At 65.9% G+C, this 15,789-nt stretch overlaps 1 protein-coding gene and 1 long non-coding RNA gene across 9 annotated transcripts; both read right to left on the reverse strand.

The window, feature by feature from the left end:
* Positions 1-4,935: 4,935 nt before the first annotated feature.
* NUDT14 (nudix hydrolase 14) lies at positions 4,936-12,689 on the reverse strand. Of its 8 annotated transcripts, none has more exons than XM_070249166.1 (6): positions 12,501-12,685; positions 10,498-10,588; positions 9,441-9,484; positions 8,716-8,780; positions 8,263-8,500; positions 4,936-5,251 (listed from the first exon to the last, which is right to left on the reverse strand). In XM_070249166.1, the coding sequence occupies exons 3-6, from the start codon at positions 9,455-9,457 to the stop codon at positions 5,011-5,013; spliced, it is 561 nt and encodes a 186-aa protein (XP_070105267.1). In that variant the 5' UTR covers positions 9,458-9,484; positions 10,498-10,588; positions 12,501-12,685; the 3' UTR covers positions 4,936-5,010. The 8 variants fall into 8 exon arrangements, with proteins under 8 accessions (XP_070105267.1, XP_023484354.1, XP_023484351.1 ...); XM_023628586.2 differs by having other exon boundaries at positions 10,498-10,620; positions 12,501-12,676; XM_023628583.2 differs by having other exon boundaries at positions 11,998-12,676.
* A 1,302-nt stretch (positions 12,690-13,991) lies between these two features.
* LOC138920546 (uncharacterized) lies at positions 13,992-15,454 on the reverse strand. The gene is made up of 3 exons (XR_011431930.1): positions 15,340-15,454; positions 14,764-14,968; positions 13,992-14,113 (listed from the first exon to the last, which is right to left on the reverse strand). It is a non-coding gene; the product is annotated as an uncharacterized lncRNA (long non-coding RNA).
* Between the last annotated feature and the right edge of the window lie 335 nt (positions 15,455-15,789).

Genomic DNA, 15,789 nt, shown 5'->3' on the forward strand with positions numbered 1-15,789 from the left:
TTTAAAGGCGGCGGAGGGCGCCTCCTGCCAGCGCCCGGGCCCGGCGCGCGCTTCCCGGGGCACGGGGCCACGGGGCCTCGGCGAACGCCTCCGCCCAGCCCGGAGAGCGGGAGCCGGCGCTGCACAGCGGCCTCCCGTCGCCCGGGCTCCGCCGGGTGTCAAGAGCCAGGAGGTGGGGCGCCCCTTGAGGTCACCGCCGTGGTCCCCTCCCATCAGTGCGCCGCCGCCGCGCTTGGCGCGGTCCCAGGGGAGATGCCGCCTCCTGCACAAATCAGGGTTCGGCTCCCACGCACCCCCACCCCCCCTCGCCCGGAGCCGGGCCCAGCTCCGCTGCGCGCCCCCCTTCCCTCGGGAAAGGCCCCCTCCGCGCCGCTCCTATCGCTTCCACGCCGGCCGCAGGGGGCGCTGCTCCCCTCCGACGCCCCTGCCCTCCCCGGCGCGCGGCTCGCGGGTCGGGCGGCCGGGCAGCAGATGCTCCCCGGCGCAGGCTGTGTGCCCAGCTCTGCGCTGGCGCAGGGGTCGCCAGGCCATCCTCTCGAGGAACGCCCAGGCCGGCGTCCGGGCTGGGGCAGGAGGCCGGGGCAGACCGGGAGTAAAGGACGGGGGTGCACGCCCAAAAGGACGCGGTGAGGGCCGCCGAAAGAGGCTCCTCCTGCTGTCCTGGTCTCCAGGCCCCCGCGTCCCACCGCTCTGTCATCATTTTGTTGCCCTCTTCCGCGGTAACCTCGCCCCCCTCCACGGAGTCAACACTAAGGGCTCCTTGTCTCCAGGCATCACCTCCCCTCCAAATAGGGTCCCTTCGCGGGCTGGAGGTCACCTTGGCCTTTAGGGATCCAGATATGGTCCACAGGGCCCTGTCCCCACGATAGCTGTACTGTCTTCTCTCCCCTGGCTCCTTGGGCAAACCTGCCTGGGGCCTTGGGCTGGGCGCTGGGAGTGCGGCCCTCTGCCTGGAGCTGGTCATGGCCACAATTGAGGGCGGGGAGCATGGAAGGCTTCCTGGAGAAAGAGAGCTTTGAAAGAGGCCAAGTTCAGGGGCTGGGGGCATGGCAGAGGAACTCAGGGCACACACTGCTCTCTCTCTCACTAGGATGTGCCGATGCAGCTGCCCAAGGGGCCCAATGCCCTGGGAATGCCACCCCCACGGGGTCCACTGCCCACCCCTGTTGAGCAGACCCCTCCAGGATCCAGGCCTGCAGGAGCAGCTGGGGGCCCCTGAAGGGATGAGCCTGGCTCTGCTCACTCTGAGCGCCCATCCCTACCTGAGCCCCTCGGTAGGCTGGACGGGGGGCAGACACAAGCCAGGCACCGCCACACACAGCGACCCCCGCCAAATAAGGGAATGCGCGCTGTGCTCAGAGCCTTGCAGCCGCTTTGGTCCTACGGGTGGGCAGCAGTTACCGCCTGTGGGGGCAGGGGGCTCGCTGTTGAGACGCCTTCTCCTCTTTGCTCTGGCCCAGGGGTGGGTACCTAGTACCCAAGGCCCCAGGAGGGGAGAGGGGCCCCCGCAGTTCCAGGGGTCCAGGTCTCCATCCCTGCCTGCCTGTGCCCATGCCCACTGCCCCACTATCCAGGGTGGCCCCAGGCCAAGCAGTAAACAAGGCAGACACAGCCCCTGCCCACCCTCGGGGGCTCCCAGTCCAGGGGTGGACAGAGAACTTAGACAAATAATGCAGCGTGACAAACTGTAAGGGTGAGGCCAACAGACAAGCTGGGAGGGGACCTGCTAAGACCCAGAGGGTAGGCAGGAGCCAGCCAGGTGAGGAGCTGGGACCAGCACATGCAAAGGCCCTGGGGCTGAGGGAGGCTTTCCCCATGAGAAAGACACAATGGCCAAGGCAGAGAGAGGAAGGGGCATAGGTGAGGCTGATGGTGACAGGGAACCCCGGGCTGCCCTGGGCCTCCCTGACTAGACTGGAGTCTTCCTGCTAAGACAAACGGGAAGTCACAGCGAGCAACTGAACCCCGGTTGGGCTGCATGATTGCAGGGGGAGGGGCAGCAGGGGGCGAGGTCAGGGGCCCAGAGGCCATAAGTGGCTACTGCCATGCTGCCGTGAGAGCAGCCAGTGGCCGGGCCAGGCCTGGCAGCAGAGGGGCTGCGGAAGGGGCAATTCCAGTGTCAGTAAGAGGCAGAGTCCAGAGAACAACCCCCCACGTGCCCCTCCCTCGTCCACCTCCAAAGCTTCCTGCTCTCGGCCAGCTGTGGGCTGTAGGAGGAAAGGACCGCCTGGGCCAGCTCACGGGCAGTGTGGCTGATGGCAGGGCCTGCTGTGGGCCGTTCCAGGAGCTGCTGCGTTTTGGCAGAGGCTCTTTCCCTGCTCTGATGGAGTCTTTTGGCCTGGAGGCACCAGTGGGAGATGCTCACTGCGTCTTGAGATTGAAGCTTAACCTCCCTGAGGCCCTTCCCACCGGCCAGCCCTGCCTCCCAGACAGAGAGCCCCCGCCTGCCCGGCAAAGCCCAGGAGACAGTGGCCTGGCTCCATCTGTCTCCCGCCAGGCCCTCTGGGGGTGGGACCCGGCTCCCCTGGGCCCAGAGCAGCTGGTTGAGCATCAGGGCAGTACCAGGGGTCGGCAGGCCCAGGACACCTGTCTATGGGACAGGCTCCCCACCTCCCTGTGCACGGTGCCACCTGCAGGGCACGGAAGCCCCCTCCCTCTCACGGTCCCTGTGCTGCCTTCTAGGAGCCACAGGCTGGACCTCATGGTGCCCAGGTTCAAGTCAGGCAGGCGGGTGCTTTGGGGAAGGAGTGGGCATTGGAGGTTGCTGGGCCTCCTTCCTCCTGGGGTCTCCCCTTGCAGAGATTTTGGCAGCCCTGGACCCCCCACCCAGTACCCAGTGGGGGCCAGGGCTCCTGCCTCTACTCTTGCTGGACAAGGCTGCCCCGCCTCTTCCAGGAAGGCCTCCATTATTATTCTGGGGCCCACTGGGCCGCAACACCCCTCAGTCTCCCAGTTCCACCTGCCCCTGGCCTGCGGGGCTCCCTCTCCAAGCTCCCCAGCACCAGGGGCTCTCTCAGGCACGCTCTGCGGGGGAGGGGGGGTGCTCAGCTCCTGCTGGACAAGGCAGGGACAGGGTATGGACCATTCAGCCTGGCCAGGGGGCTTCAGGACGAGGCTGCCCAGGGTTTGGACAGAGCCAGCTGAGCTCAGGAGTGAGTGGTGCTTCCGCCCGTGTTCTGCGGTGCTAAATATAGCGGCCTGGGAGGGGAGTTTCCGGTTACAGCCCCCCCCAGTGCCGGGAAATCGATGCCAGCTCCATTAGGCCAGGCAGCCGTGCCTGCTGACCTGCCCCATCGGACTGCATAGCAGAGTGAGGGGTCTGGACCACACCCAAGTCCAGGGGCCTGTCCTCCGCCCCACCCCCGCCAGTCTGGAGCCCGGCACAGTCCCCAGGGCACAGAGGGCCACCGGCCCCACCCAGTGCCCACCAGAGGTCCCTCTGAGACAGTGGGCAGCACCTGCAGGCCAGCCCAGAGGTGGGCATCAGGAAGCTGCAAGGGAGGGAGGCAGGGCAGGGTGGCCCAGCTAGGCAGAGCTCTTGCCCTGAGACTCACTCTCCAGACGCACTGGGGCTGCCGGGGCCTCCTCTGGACAGGGTGGAGCTGGGCCCCTCAAGACACACTGCAGCACAGCCCCGTGGCCCCCTGGACCCACACCACATGCCCAAGGGCCCTCCCCAGCAGCATGTCACTCACCTGGCTGGGCTCCCAGGAGGCCCCACCTGGACGGCCACACTTGAGTCCCAGCCGGCATTTGCATACAGGTGGTGCCGCTGAAGTGGGCCCCTTGGGAACAGCCTCCTCAGGGTGGCCTCGAATGCCAGGCCTAGGGGCCATCTGCGCTGCTGCTCGCAGCAGGACTCAGCCACAAGAAGCCCCCAGGCCACCAGGGAGGGAGGGACCTGGGTTGCCCCCCCACGCCACACAGGACAAGCACCTGCCTGCCTGGGGTCAGCCTGGGGCAGGGTAGGTGGGGACAGAAGGGCCTGTGGACTTCAGCCCAGGTGAGGCACCCCTACCCGACAGTGGGGTGTCAGCGGGACCCAGAGGCAGCCTGTCCTGGCCCGGGGTCCTCCACTGTTCACGCCCAGGGCCCAGTCCCAGGGACACTGGGGCACAGGGCACCAAGTCCAGTTCCCAGCAAAGCTCCCGGTCACTCCGGCTGCCCCGTCCCCACCTGCCTCTGGGGAAAGCATTCCCTGGCCACCTCACCCTCTGCAGGGTCAGCAGGCCCTGACCCAGGCTGCCCCCAACCCGCTCCCCATGGCACCGCCCAAGGGGCCGAGCAGAGGGCTTGGGGGCCAGGCTGCCACCCTTCCCTCCAGGAAGCCCCCTGGCCCTCACACTGGGCCCCCACCCCCAACAGATGGCCCAGCAGGGCCTGCAAAGGCCCCTGACCGTGGTGATGGGCACACGCTCCCCACAGCGGGCTCCAGCCAGCCCAGTGGGTACGGAGGCCGACCTGGGTGCCTCGCTGAGTGGACGGCAAGCCCTCCTGTGACCTCAGTGCTCCGGGGTCACGGAGGGCTGCTCACGCAGTCCCTGACCCTCGGGACAGGCCAGTGTGCAGGGCAGCAGTCCTCTGGGGTCTGTAGGCCACACCACACACAGGCCGGCAGACGGAGTGAGACCTCCTACCACCCAGGGAACACAGGGGCGACTGGGGGCACCAGACCCAGGTCAGCGGTGGCTCTGGGCTCCTGGAGCGGGGCTCTGGTGCAGCTGCAGTCAGGAGGGGCCCCGCACCTGTCCCAGGAGCAGGGGGCGCGTGCCCTCCCAACAGCCTGCAGTTCTGTGCGAGCCTCCTCCTCCAGACCCAGCTGCCTCATTCTGCGGCCGGGGGCAGCCCCCATCCCCACCCTCCCTGGCCCCACTCCAGCCCTCCCAAGTGCCCCCACTTGCCCATCATCACAGCTCAGGACTTGTGGACACAGGCTGGAGGGACACAAGCTTTTATTGGGTCTGCAGGGTGAGTGGTCAGCACCGACCTCTGTCCAGACCTTCTGGAGTCTCAGTGGGGACTCAGGCCAGGGGCCACGCAGCTGAGGAACCACGAGATACCAAAGATGACACCGAGGGTCTTGGGGACATCCGGGTCGTCTGCGAAGGCCTGGGCGCCATCCAGGGGCAGGTGCACGACCTCAATGAGCTCGCCTTCCTCAGCCAGGCCCCCACCCGGGCCCGCCCGCTGGGCGTCTGTCACCTCCGCATAGAACATGGTCTGGCTGGAGCCGGTCAGTCCCACGCCAGACCTACAGGTCAAGAAGAGTCTGCTGAGCCACCCACGCAGGCCCCGCCAGCCACCCCTGTCCCTTCCGCAGCCCTCTCCACTCTGCTCCTTCCAGCCCTATGGTAGGCAGGACTCCAGAATGCTCCATCCCACACCCAAGGTCCCCACCCCTGGTGTACACACCCCAGGTAATCCCCTCCCCTTGAGTGTGGAGGAAGCCTGGGAACATGCTGGGTATCACTTCTGTGATTAGGGTATGTCACATGACAAAGGTGGAAAGATTCTGCAAATGCAGTTGACAACCCTAATCAGTTGACTTTGAGTTCATCAAAAGGGATATTATCCTGGGTGGGCCTGACCTAATCAGGTGAGCTCTTTGGCAAGGGTTTAGAGGTCAGAGACGGATGAAGGCAGAGAGACACTATCCCACCGACCTTGAAGACAAAGTAAGCCATCACGCTGTGAGGGGCCCACACAGTCAGAGCCTGCCAGTGGCCTCAAGGAGCTGACCATGGTCCCATCCAACAGCCAGCCCGGCAATGGGGTCCTCAGACACACAGCCATGAGGCGCTGGATTCTGCCACAATCAGTGAGCGGGGAAGAGGACCCTGAGCCCCAGATGAGACCACAGTCCCAGCCAACGCCCTGACCACAGCCTGGCAAGGCCATGAGCAAAGGACCCAATTCCCCCCTAAGCAGACTGCTGACCCACAGCCACTGTGAGGCTGTAAAGGTGCTGCTGGAAGCCCTGGAGTGCCTGGCGGGTCACTCTGCAGCACAGACTCAGGGCTCCAGGCTGGCTGGAGGCAGGGACACACCCAGCAGCCAGGGCGGCCCCAGCCTGTGACGGCTCCCCACACCAGCCCTGCAGGACTCCAGTTCCAGGCTGGGACAGCAGGTGACGAGGTGGCCTGGGCAAGCGGCCAGGGTTCACGGTGGTGGTGGGATGGGGGCGAGGTCCCCGTTGGTCCTAGGCTGGAGAGGGGCGTGAGGGAGTCCCCTCACTCAGTGGGTAGTGGCCCAGACTGCGCCGGAGGGAGGCAAGAGTGGGCAGCCGTGGTAAGCGATGGCCATGAGGATGGGGATGGTGGAGGGGCCAGTCTGCACTCCAGAACCCGAGGGGAAAGGCCAAGCACGGGTTTGCAGGGGGAGAAGGGAACCAGGGGGAGTCTGGGCAGATATCCAGGGGATAAGGGGGACCCCAGGTCACCCCAGGAGGTTGGCCAAGGCCGGTCGGAGGCCTACAGGGTGGAGGGCTGCCCTTGGAGATGTGGGGCGCAAGCTGAAGGGGCTTCCATTCCAAGTCCCCAAGGCCCCCTCCCCCCAGGAGGGGAGCCCTCACCCAGACTAACCGCGCCCAGCTGCTTCCTCCGCTCTCCAGCCCCTTATTTCCCTCGGACCCTTCCTGGTGACCCACTTCCGCCAGCAGCCACGGCTTGTGCCTTTGATGGCCAGCCCGTGGGGTTTCTAGTCCCGGTTTCCGCCAGCTTGTGAAGGAGACGGGCGTGGCCTTTGGCCAGGCACTGCCTGTCCATCCTCACTCAATCACGTCCTCAGCTGGGCAATCTCAGACAAGTGCCTGCACCGTGTCACCTGAGGCTGGCAGGTGAGTGGCCTGGCTCACCTCTGGGGCCGTGGACAGGAAGCCATGGACCTGCTACAGGGCAGCATGAGCTCTGCTGTCTGTCCAGTCTCTGGCCTGAGACACAGCGGCCACAGTGCTGTCCAGTCCTGCCTCCTCACAGCCACCCCTCACCTTCAAAACACAAGTCTGAGCAGGCTGCTCCCTGCCCAGAACCCTTCTTGGCTCCCCAGCACCCTCAGGATCAGGCCACAGCCCAGAGGCCCTGCTTGTGGAATCACTGCAGCTGGGGCTGCGCATCCACTTGCCCCGAGACTTGGCCATGCGGCCCGCTGCCAGAACTCCACCCAGGCTCATCTCGACTCCGGGGAAACCCGAACCCCTCCAGGACACCTCCCACTCACCTTCCTCCTTGCCCGCCCACTGGCCCAACCCCTACCCCCGGTCAGGCTCCAAGGATTCTCCCCACCCCCCAGCACCAGGGCTGGGAGGCTCGGGGGCCACACAGTGGACACCTGCAGATAACGCCAAGAAGGCTGACTGTCTGGCATGGAAATGCCATGTTTAATGGGGAGGCTGCAGACCCTGGCTCATCTCCTTCTTGGGGCTGGAGGTCAACTCCAACCACGCCCCCCCAGGCCAGGGGGAGACCCTGACGAGGGCCCCACGCTGAGTGGCCCCCGTGCTGGGCTGACAGGAGGCAGAGCCCCCTGGCCCTCCCCGCAGCAGAGCAGGCCCTCGCCCTCTGGATAAGGCTGCCAGGGGCCGGTGGGTGCTCAGCGTGAGGAGGGACAATGTGAGACCCTCCTCCTGCCCCCGGGCTTCACGGCAGTCAGGGGCCCATTACAGTGTCCCTCGGGCAGGGGACAGGCCTCACTCCAACGTCCCATCCTGGGAAGATGGCCCCAGCTGCAGACCTCGTGGGAAGCGTGCGGCGGGGGGCACCCGGGCTTGCTGGGGCAGGCCCTGAAGTCGGGGCTCCAGGCCACAGTGCCCCCTCCCCAGGAGTGCCGCAGCCCCTGCTCCACCCCCGGCCCAGGACTCAGCCTTTGCCTCATTCCTGAGCCGCTGTCTGACCGCAGATGTGTGACTCACCCCCACCCCCAGCGCCCCATGCTTAATCCCACAGGAAGTAGAGGCATCTGTCGGCAGCAGCTGCCACCGGAGCGGGCCCCTGGCGGCTAGAGGCCGCGGTGGGGGGACACGGGCCGAGCATGCTCCAGAACCAGCCCCACGAGCCCTGGGTTCTGGCCTGGATCTCGACAGAGGTACACGCTATCCAATCGTCCCCCAACCCCACGCTGAAAGACAAGGAGGAATCGCTCTGCTTGCACGCCCCCGGGAACAGGCCCCTCACTGCCTTCCAGGCAGCCGGTCCCATCCTCGGGGCCCCGCTGACGGCAGGGTGCCCTTCCCCACACTTGCAGGACCTCGGGCCCAGCCCCACTCACTTGTACGTGGCGACCCGGCGCAGGTCAGACGGGGCCAGCCGGTAGCCGCACTCTTCCCAGGCCTCCTTGCAGGCCACCTCCTCCAGCGAGAGCCCCGGCTGGTCCAGGAGGCCGGCGCACAGCTCGAACGTCACCCCCGCCGAGCCGGGCAGGGCCGCCTGCAGCTCCCGGGGCCCGTCCTGGTCCACGGCTGTCAGGGACCCTGGGAAGCGGCGCTCCACTTCGCCGGCGTACACAGCTGGTTGCAGGGAGGGAGGGCAGGCCACAGTTACAGCCACGCGATGGCCACCCCCATGTGACCCACCCAGGCCAGACCCCTTATGGGGCCTCAGCTTCCCCTGGAGCTTCTCCCCACATCTGCGTTCTGACTCTAGGCCCACAGGGGCCTGCAAGTGACCCTGCAGAGCTCCCCTTCCCCCCCCCCCGCTCCCCTCCCCCTCCTGCCAGCCTCACCTGGCCGGAACTGCTTCACCAACACCAGGCTCCTCCGAGAAGAGTTGAACAGGAGAATGGTCACACTGTGGACAGGGGGTGGTGGACAGACCTCAGTGCAGAAGCCACCTCACCTCCCTGGGGCCCCTGGCTACCACCCTCCTGTTCCTGGCCCACCTCCTCTCCCAAAAGCCCAGGAAAATCGGGTCCCTTGCTCAGATGGGGAGACTGAGGCCCAGGCAGGGCCAGAGCTCGCGGGGTCACACAGTCGGGCTGGGACCCTGGCCCGCTGTATTCCAATTGGCAGGATTGGGGGAAGGGGGTGGGGATGGACACGTTAGGCAGCTGGGCAGGTCAGGGGTGGTAGCAGCTGAAGCCGGGTAACTGATGGGACATGTGGCCCCCGCTGGCCAGCTGCCTGCCAGCCACACTCCTGAAGCCATGTCGCTGCTCAGCCATTCCCCTGATGCTGGGGGGCAAGGGCACCCTGGATGGTCTCTCTCAGGTACAAGGGGGCCTGCCTGCTACCATGGTCCCAGCAGCCCACGCCGGGGGCCAGCTCGGCCTCCAGGCCTCGGCTGACCCTTCAGAAAGGAAAGTGAGAGTGAAGACTCGGGGTGGGGATGTTCAGAGACAGGAGGGGTGCAGAATGCAGAGGCAGGGGTGGGGCTCCAAGCCCGGGGCCCAGTGTCCCCATGGACATCTCTCTGGGGCTTCCCCAGCAGCCCAGCCAGCTGGGCCCTCACCTGTCATGTGTCTTCATGAAGTCCCAGGACTTCTGGGTGCCGTTCTGAAAGAGGCAAGGCAGCGCTCAGGGTGCACCGAGGGAGCTGCCGGTTTGGGTGGACGTGCTCTGGGAGCTGAGGAGACCAGCAGACCCACTGCACCAGCCCCTCCCAGGGAGACCTGCCCATGGCCTGGGCCCACAGCAGCCAGGAGCTGTGGCAGGCGGGGGAGGGGGTGGCGGCCCGGGCTGGGCAGGGAGGTCAAGGGCAGCCTGACGTTCTCCAGGAGTGAGGCCGAAAACAAGGGCAAAGGCGGGCAAAGGCGCACCAGGCAGAGCCTAAGTCACGCCGGGCACAGGCTGAGCACTAGGAGCTGCAAAGAGATGTACGCCGTCACCAAGTATGGGAAGGACCGTGGGGGCACGGGGGAGGGCCAGGGCAGGGAGGGTGCCAGTGGGCAGAGCTGAGAGAAGGTTTTCACCGCTGACCCTCCTTCAGGCCAGCGGACAGAGAGAGATGGGAGGGCAGCCGGGGCCGGCCTCCTGAAGGAGCACCAGCAGCAGGAGTGGATGGGGTGGGGTGGTGCCCGAGCTGGGCGGGAGATCACGCTGCAGGACACGGTGATTCAACAATGGTGACTGGACAGTGGGACAACCCCCTCCCCAGCCCGGTTTCTGTCTTGGACTGTCTCTCACGCATCCTGTGGTCCTGCTGTCCTGTCACTTCCCTCCACCAGCCTGCTTCCCTGCCCTCCCCCGGCACCCAGCCCTGACGGGCTCTCAGGGCTCAGGCAGCAGTCAGTGAATGAACTGAACGGGTCGTGTGGGGCAGGGGCCTCGGCTGGGTCCCCTGGGGGCAGCCAGAACTGACATTAGCGGGGTTTCAGCAGGCAGGGGATGGGAGGGACCCACAATCCTGCCAGCTGGCCACTGCAAGCCCAGGCGGGCTCCCATCCTGGGGGTAAGAGCAGGTAGTGGCCCTTCCACCAGCCCCGCCCCCTCCCCGAGGGGTTTCTGTGGACGGAGCTGGACCGGCAGCCCTGCCCTGTGGCTGCACTTCGCCAGCATGTGTAGCTTACCTGCCTTCAACCACTGGGTCAGCCCTGAGGCCCTGGCGAGCTTCCAGCCCCAGCCTTGGGACTCTCTCCAGGTCATAAAAGGGACATGGATCTGAGCGCCAGAGACAGAAAGCGTAACTGGGGCTGCAGAGAGGGAGAATGCTAAGGGACAGACTTCATGAGGACTTCCTGGAAGAAGCGACACAACACCAGGCCCCACAGAAGTGAGGGAAGGACATCCAGGCGAGGGGACCTCACAGGCAGAGACCCCCATGCTGGTCAGAGGGGACCTGGGAGAACTGGTCTGTGTTCGGCCTGAGGCAGAGGTGTCCTGGAGGGGTGGCAGGGCCCTGGTTTCCAAGGGGAAGGGAGGGCTGAGGCCTTGTGGCGTGCAGGCCGGGCCACCTGGGAGGCTGTTGTGAGGCACCACCCCAGGGAGGCAAGCCTGGGCCTGCCTGCAGTCTGGCCACCCCGGGGCAAGCCACCCACCCAGGACGGGCTCCAGGGGAGGCCTGCCCCCCCTAGTCGGCCATGGGCCTGCTCTGCCCCCTGCCTCCCTCAGGGTGAGTGTCACCCATGCAGGTCTCAGGGACCCTCTTGGCTCAAGACCAAAACATCTGTCAGACCCTTGGTTCCAGCCAAGACAAGGTGCGGAGGAAGGTCCAGGGACGGCCACCGAGGCCCAGGCAGCCCCTCCCACAGGGGCCCAGGCCTGGCTCATCCTCCGGGGGTCCTGGGAGAGAGGGACAGGACTGCAGTGTGCATACAGCTCATCCCTCCCAGGGCCACAGGGGGTGCCCTGCCTCTGGTGGGTGGGTCTGTCTGTCTGTCTGCCAGGACCCGTGCACGCTTCAACGGGCGTGGCGGAGAGAGGGCTGCAGCCCCAGGCCACAGCAGGTAGGTGCCTGGACCACCCTACCTGCTGCCCCCCAGAACCCCAGCCCTGGGGGCCATGCAGCCACAATCAGGCATCCCCAGCTCAGGCCAACGCCAGGCAGAAGGGCAGTGACCTCCATGTCGCCACTCTGTCCCTCGACTGAACCCCACTTCTGCCCCAAGCCACCAGTGCCATCGTGGGTCCATCCCCAGGACGGACGATCCCTGTGCCCTGGAGCCAACAGGGATACAGCCACAGGGAAAGTGAGGGGTGCAGGGCTTTCCCAGGCTGGGGGCCAGGCGGGCCTCACAGGGCTGCTGAGAGGAAGGGGCCCGGAGAGGAAGGAGGGACAGGACACTGCAGGTCCAGGGGCACCAAAGACCTGGATCACCTGCCCTGACTGAGGGGCTGAAGGGCGTTCTTCGTCTGAACGGCATGGAGGAACGCGCTGGGGCAGATGGAGTGGGCAAGCAAAAGGGGGGGCCGACTGCAAAGAGCCGGTTCCCAGCCACCCAGCACACACTCCATGTGAACCTCCCTGGGTCCAAGGGAGGCAGCCGTGGTCCTGCTCCCCGGCTGATGGGGTGATGGGCCCAAGGAGGGGACGCCCTGGGAAGCAGCCTGCGAGCTCAGAGGAAGCCCACCTGGGAGGCTCTCCAGTGCCCATCCGGCTCCCTCTCTTGCGTCCCTCACGGCCTCCCTGCTGCGCTCCCCTTCCTCCTCTGCCCAGACGGAGACCACCACCTCCAGGAAACTCTTCCTGATGCCAGGGGAACCCAACGCGGCCCTCTGCAAAAAGGGTCGGGGCCCAGCAAAGCCTCCTTGGAGGGATGAGTGGTCCCCCGAACGTCTTTGCGCGGGCCCCGACCCGACTAGAGCGGCCTCCGGGTCTGCGAACGGGACGGCTCGCAGAGCCCGGGCGCTTGGCGGGAAGGCAGGCCGCGAGGGGCGGGGCTCCCGGCGGGGGCGGGGCCAGGACTCCAGTGCTGTGGGCGGGGCTCCCGGCGGGGGCGGGGCCAGGACTCCAGTGCTGTGGGCGGGGCTCCCGGCGGAGGCGGGGCCAGGACGCCAGTGCTGTGGGCGGGGCTCCCGGCGGAGGCGGAGCCGGCGGCGGGCCGCGGAAGCGCGGGCGCGGGGGCGGGCTCACCTGGCGGTAGTGCAGCGTGAGCGGCCGCAGGTAGGGCGAGGCTGCGCAGCGGCCCACGGCCGCCCCCTCGATGCGTTCCATGGCGGCGCGCGGGGCAGGCCGGGCCGGGGGCGGACGCGGGCAGGGTCGGTGCTGGGCTCGTGCGGGCGGGCGCGTGACCGGCTCTGGGCATGCCCAGTGCGCGCGGGGCGGGGCGGGGCGGGGCGGGCGCGCTGCGGGGGCGGGGCGCGCGGGCGCGCAGGTATCCCCTGCTTGGGGTTCGCGCGTGGGCTGGGCGCTGCCGGAGCCGCGCGGGGTGGGGACCGGCCGGGTGCGCGGGCCGGCGGGGGCGGGCGTGACAGGAGGGGACGGGCCGAAGAGGTCTCCGGTGCTCGGGGCTTGGGACGTCATGGTCGGGGCAGGGGGCTTTGCGGTGCAGCTCTAAGGAGGATGAGCCGAGCGGATGGCTCCCCTACGGACGTTGACCGCCACCCCGAGAGCGGGCCGTCCGGGGACGGGGCCAGGCCTGCAGGGAAAGAGAGGCTGGGCCCTGAGGACGGAGGTTGGCGGTCACGGCTGCCTGGCGGAGCAGCGAGAGGAGGACAGAAGAGGTTGGGGACCCCTGCGCGGGCAGTGGGAGGAGAGTGCAGACGCCTCTGGGGAGCCTCATGGCTGGGAAGGGAGAAGGCTCTGGAAGGAGGGCAAGGCAGAGAAGCCCGAGTGGGGAAGTGGGGGGCGGCCAGGGCCTAGGTCAGGCCAGCCCCCTGCCTCCAGGCTCCTGGGGCCGGAGGAGAGCTGGCCTGGGCGGGGCTGTCCACCTGCCCCACGCGCTGTCTCGGGTTGTTCCTCGTCCACCTCAGGAGCCAGCTGCTGTTCCCCTCCCCCAAGAAGCCCGCCCTGCTGACTGCCCCCCACACATACCCCATCCCAGGCAGCGAGACTCCTTCCTTGCTTGTGGACCCCCTCTAGATGCGGCCACTGCCTCCCCAGGGGCAGTACAAAGGGGAGGAGGGGCAGCTGGGCCCTGCGCATGCTGTCTGAACCCTGGCCCCGGGAGGACAGCCGAGGGGGTGCCGGCCCTGTGGCCTTAAAATTGACTCCCACGTCCTGGTTATCTATTGCTGTGTGACAAAGCACCCCAAAATGTCATGGTGTAAAGCACCCGTTTACTACTCTTTCCTCGGTCCATGGCTGGCCCTGGCTCCGCTGGGCCCCTCAGCCTTGGGGTTTCTCTGCAGTCGTGATCAGGTGGCAGCTGGGGCTGGAAACTTCAGCAGGCTCAGTGGGGCTTCAGGTCCAGGACGGCTTCTTCGGCCCATGTCTGGCACTCTAGGTGGGTGGCGGGAACAGCCCGGGCTGGCTGGCTGTCTCACTGCGTGTGGCCTTTCCGTGTGGCCAGCTTGGGCTTCCTCAGAGCATGGTGGTCTCAGAGTCATGGGATTATTCCATGGCAGCCAGCTCCCCCAGTGCACAGTCACTAGGCAAGGCTTCTCGTGACCCAGCCTCAGATGTCAAGTCGTGTCACTTGGGAAGTCTGGAAGGAGGAGGCCTGGAAGCATCCATCAAGCACTTCCACCATGCACAGCAGGTCTGCCCCCCACTCGTCCTCATGGTCACAACGTGGCTGCTGTGACCTAGGTATTGCACACAGACCCAGTGGCATCAGTAAAGGGGAGGGGTGTCTGTTTTGCAATTAGGAGGAAACCCTTGCCCAGAAGCCCCCATTGTGAGCATCAATGACCATTCAGCTCCAAGGTCTGGGCCAGGGGACAGGGCACATCGCCTTTCCTGAGCACACACCACAGAGGGTGCACATACCCTGGCCAGCTGCTGGGCCTGTGGGGAGGAGGTGAGGTGGGCGTGGAGGGGATATGGGAGGGGCGTCCACTGCCTCAGCCTCTCAGCCCTGGCGGATTCACTTTTCTCCCTCATGCACACGTGCACACACACGTGCACACACCCCTTTTTATGTCTCTCCGGATACATGCACCTCACGATCTCTGGCTGGGTGAGTGTGGGTGTCCTCCCCCTTCATGAGCATGTGCCCTCTGTGGCATGTTAACAAGGGCGCTGTGCTCACATTTCCTCCGTGCGTTACATTCTGGTTTAATGACTCCTTTCCTTCCTTAGTGGTGCATTTGTGTGTCAGCTCGGCTGGGCCCCAGGGGCCCAGGCACCTCATGGGACACTCTCTAGTGGGGACCGTGAGGGCGTTTCTGGGCCAGATTCACATCTGAATCAGTGGACTAAGTAAACAGACGCCCTCCCCAGGGCGGGGCCTCACCGGGTCGCGGGGCCTCAACAGAACAGAAAGGCGGAGGAAGGGGGTCTGCCCTCTGGCGGGCGGTCTTCCAGCTGGGACGTGGGTCTCCTGCCTCCAGACTCGGACTCGGACTCAGGCTGGAACTGCGCCGCCGGCTCCGGGGGCTCCAGCTGGCCGACTGCAGACGGACGTGGGCCTCAGCCTCCGTCACCGTGGGAGCCCGTTCCTTGTAATAAATTTATATAGAGAGAGATGTATCCGTATCTGAATATCTGTTCTGTTTTGTGTGGATAAATGTAACACATACGTGTGCATCTGTCCTGCTTCTCTGGAGAAGCCACTGCTGCTCCTTAGCAAGGGCCCCGCCGTCCCACAGCGGCCTTCCTCCTGCCACCCTGGCCTCGCGCTCCCTTCTCCAGGGTCGTGGAGTCCCCTCGTCCCCCTGATGAGCTCCTTTCCTTGCGTGGGTCCCGCATGCCCTCCTGTCCCCTGGCCCACACCTTCCTCGTCCTGGAAATGCCTCGTGAAAGCCTGTTAGTTGGGACCTTTCGCTTGTGAGGAAACGTCACCCGCCCCTCACCCTGCCCCCCGTCTGACCGGTGGTTAATTCTCGTTTGAAAATCCTTTTCCCACGATGAAGGTGCTGGCTGCTCCTGGTGTCGTGGTGACCGCCGAGCCCCTTCCTGACCTTTTTTGGCACCTGTCTCTCTCTCGGCGTGGTTGGGTCCCCAGATCCGTGGCGTCCTGTCTCCGGCTGGGTTTCTCGACCCCAGGCCAGGTGGCTGGTGACCATTTCGGTCTGGAGATGTGTGCCCTTTGGTTTGGGGACTGTATGTTAGGCCTTTATCATCATTTTGCTTTCCCCCTCTCTCTGGAAGTCCAGCTGGTGGATGCTGGATTACGCGGATGTGGATGTGGGAGGTTTCCTTAACTTTCCTCTTTTATTTCTGTCTCTTTCTCCTTCAGTTCTCAATTTTATCTTCAGTCCGCCCATTTTGTTCACATTTCTGCCGTGTTTTTTAACCTTGTGGAGTCCGTGCTTCTCTC

Source organism: Equus caballus, chromosome 24 (genome assembly GCF_041296265.1).
Source record: "Equus caballus isolate H_3958 breed thoroughbred chromosome 24, TB-T2T, whole genome shotgun sequence".
Classification (NCBI taxonomy): Eukaryota; Metazoa; Chordata; class Mammalia; order Perissodactyla; family Equidae; genus Equus; species Equus caballus.

Excerpts from the sequence above, each read along its gene's own strand:
- NUDT14 (XM_023628582.2), bottom strand. The coding sequence starts at position 12,581 with ATGGAACGCATCGAGGGGGCGGCCGTGGGCCGCTGCGCAGCCTCGCCC. Across the intron at positions 8,781-9,440 it reads TTCATGAAGACACATGACAG|TGTGACCATTCTCCTGTTCA; the intron begins GTGAGGGCCCAG and ends CCCTGTCCACAG. Across the intron at positions 5,252-8,262 it reads CGCCGGGTCGCCACGTACAA|GTCTGGCGTGGGACTGACCG; the intron begins GTGAGTGGGGCT and ends CTTGACCTGTAG.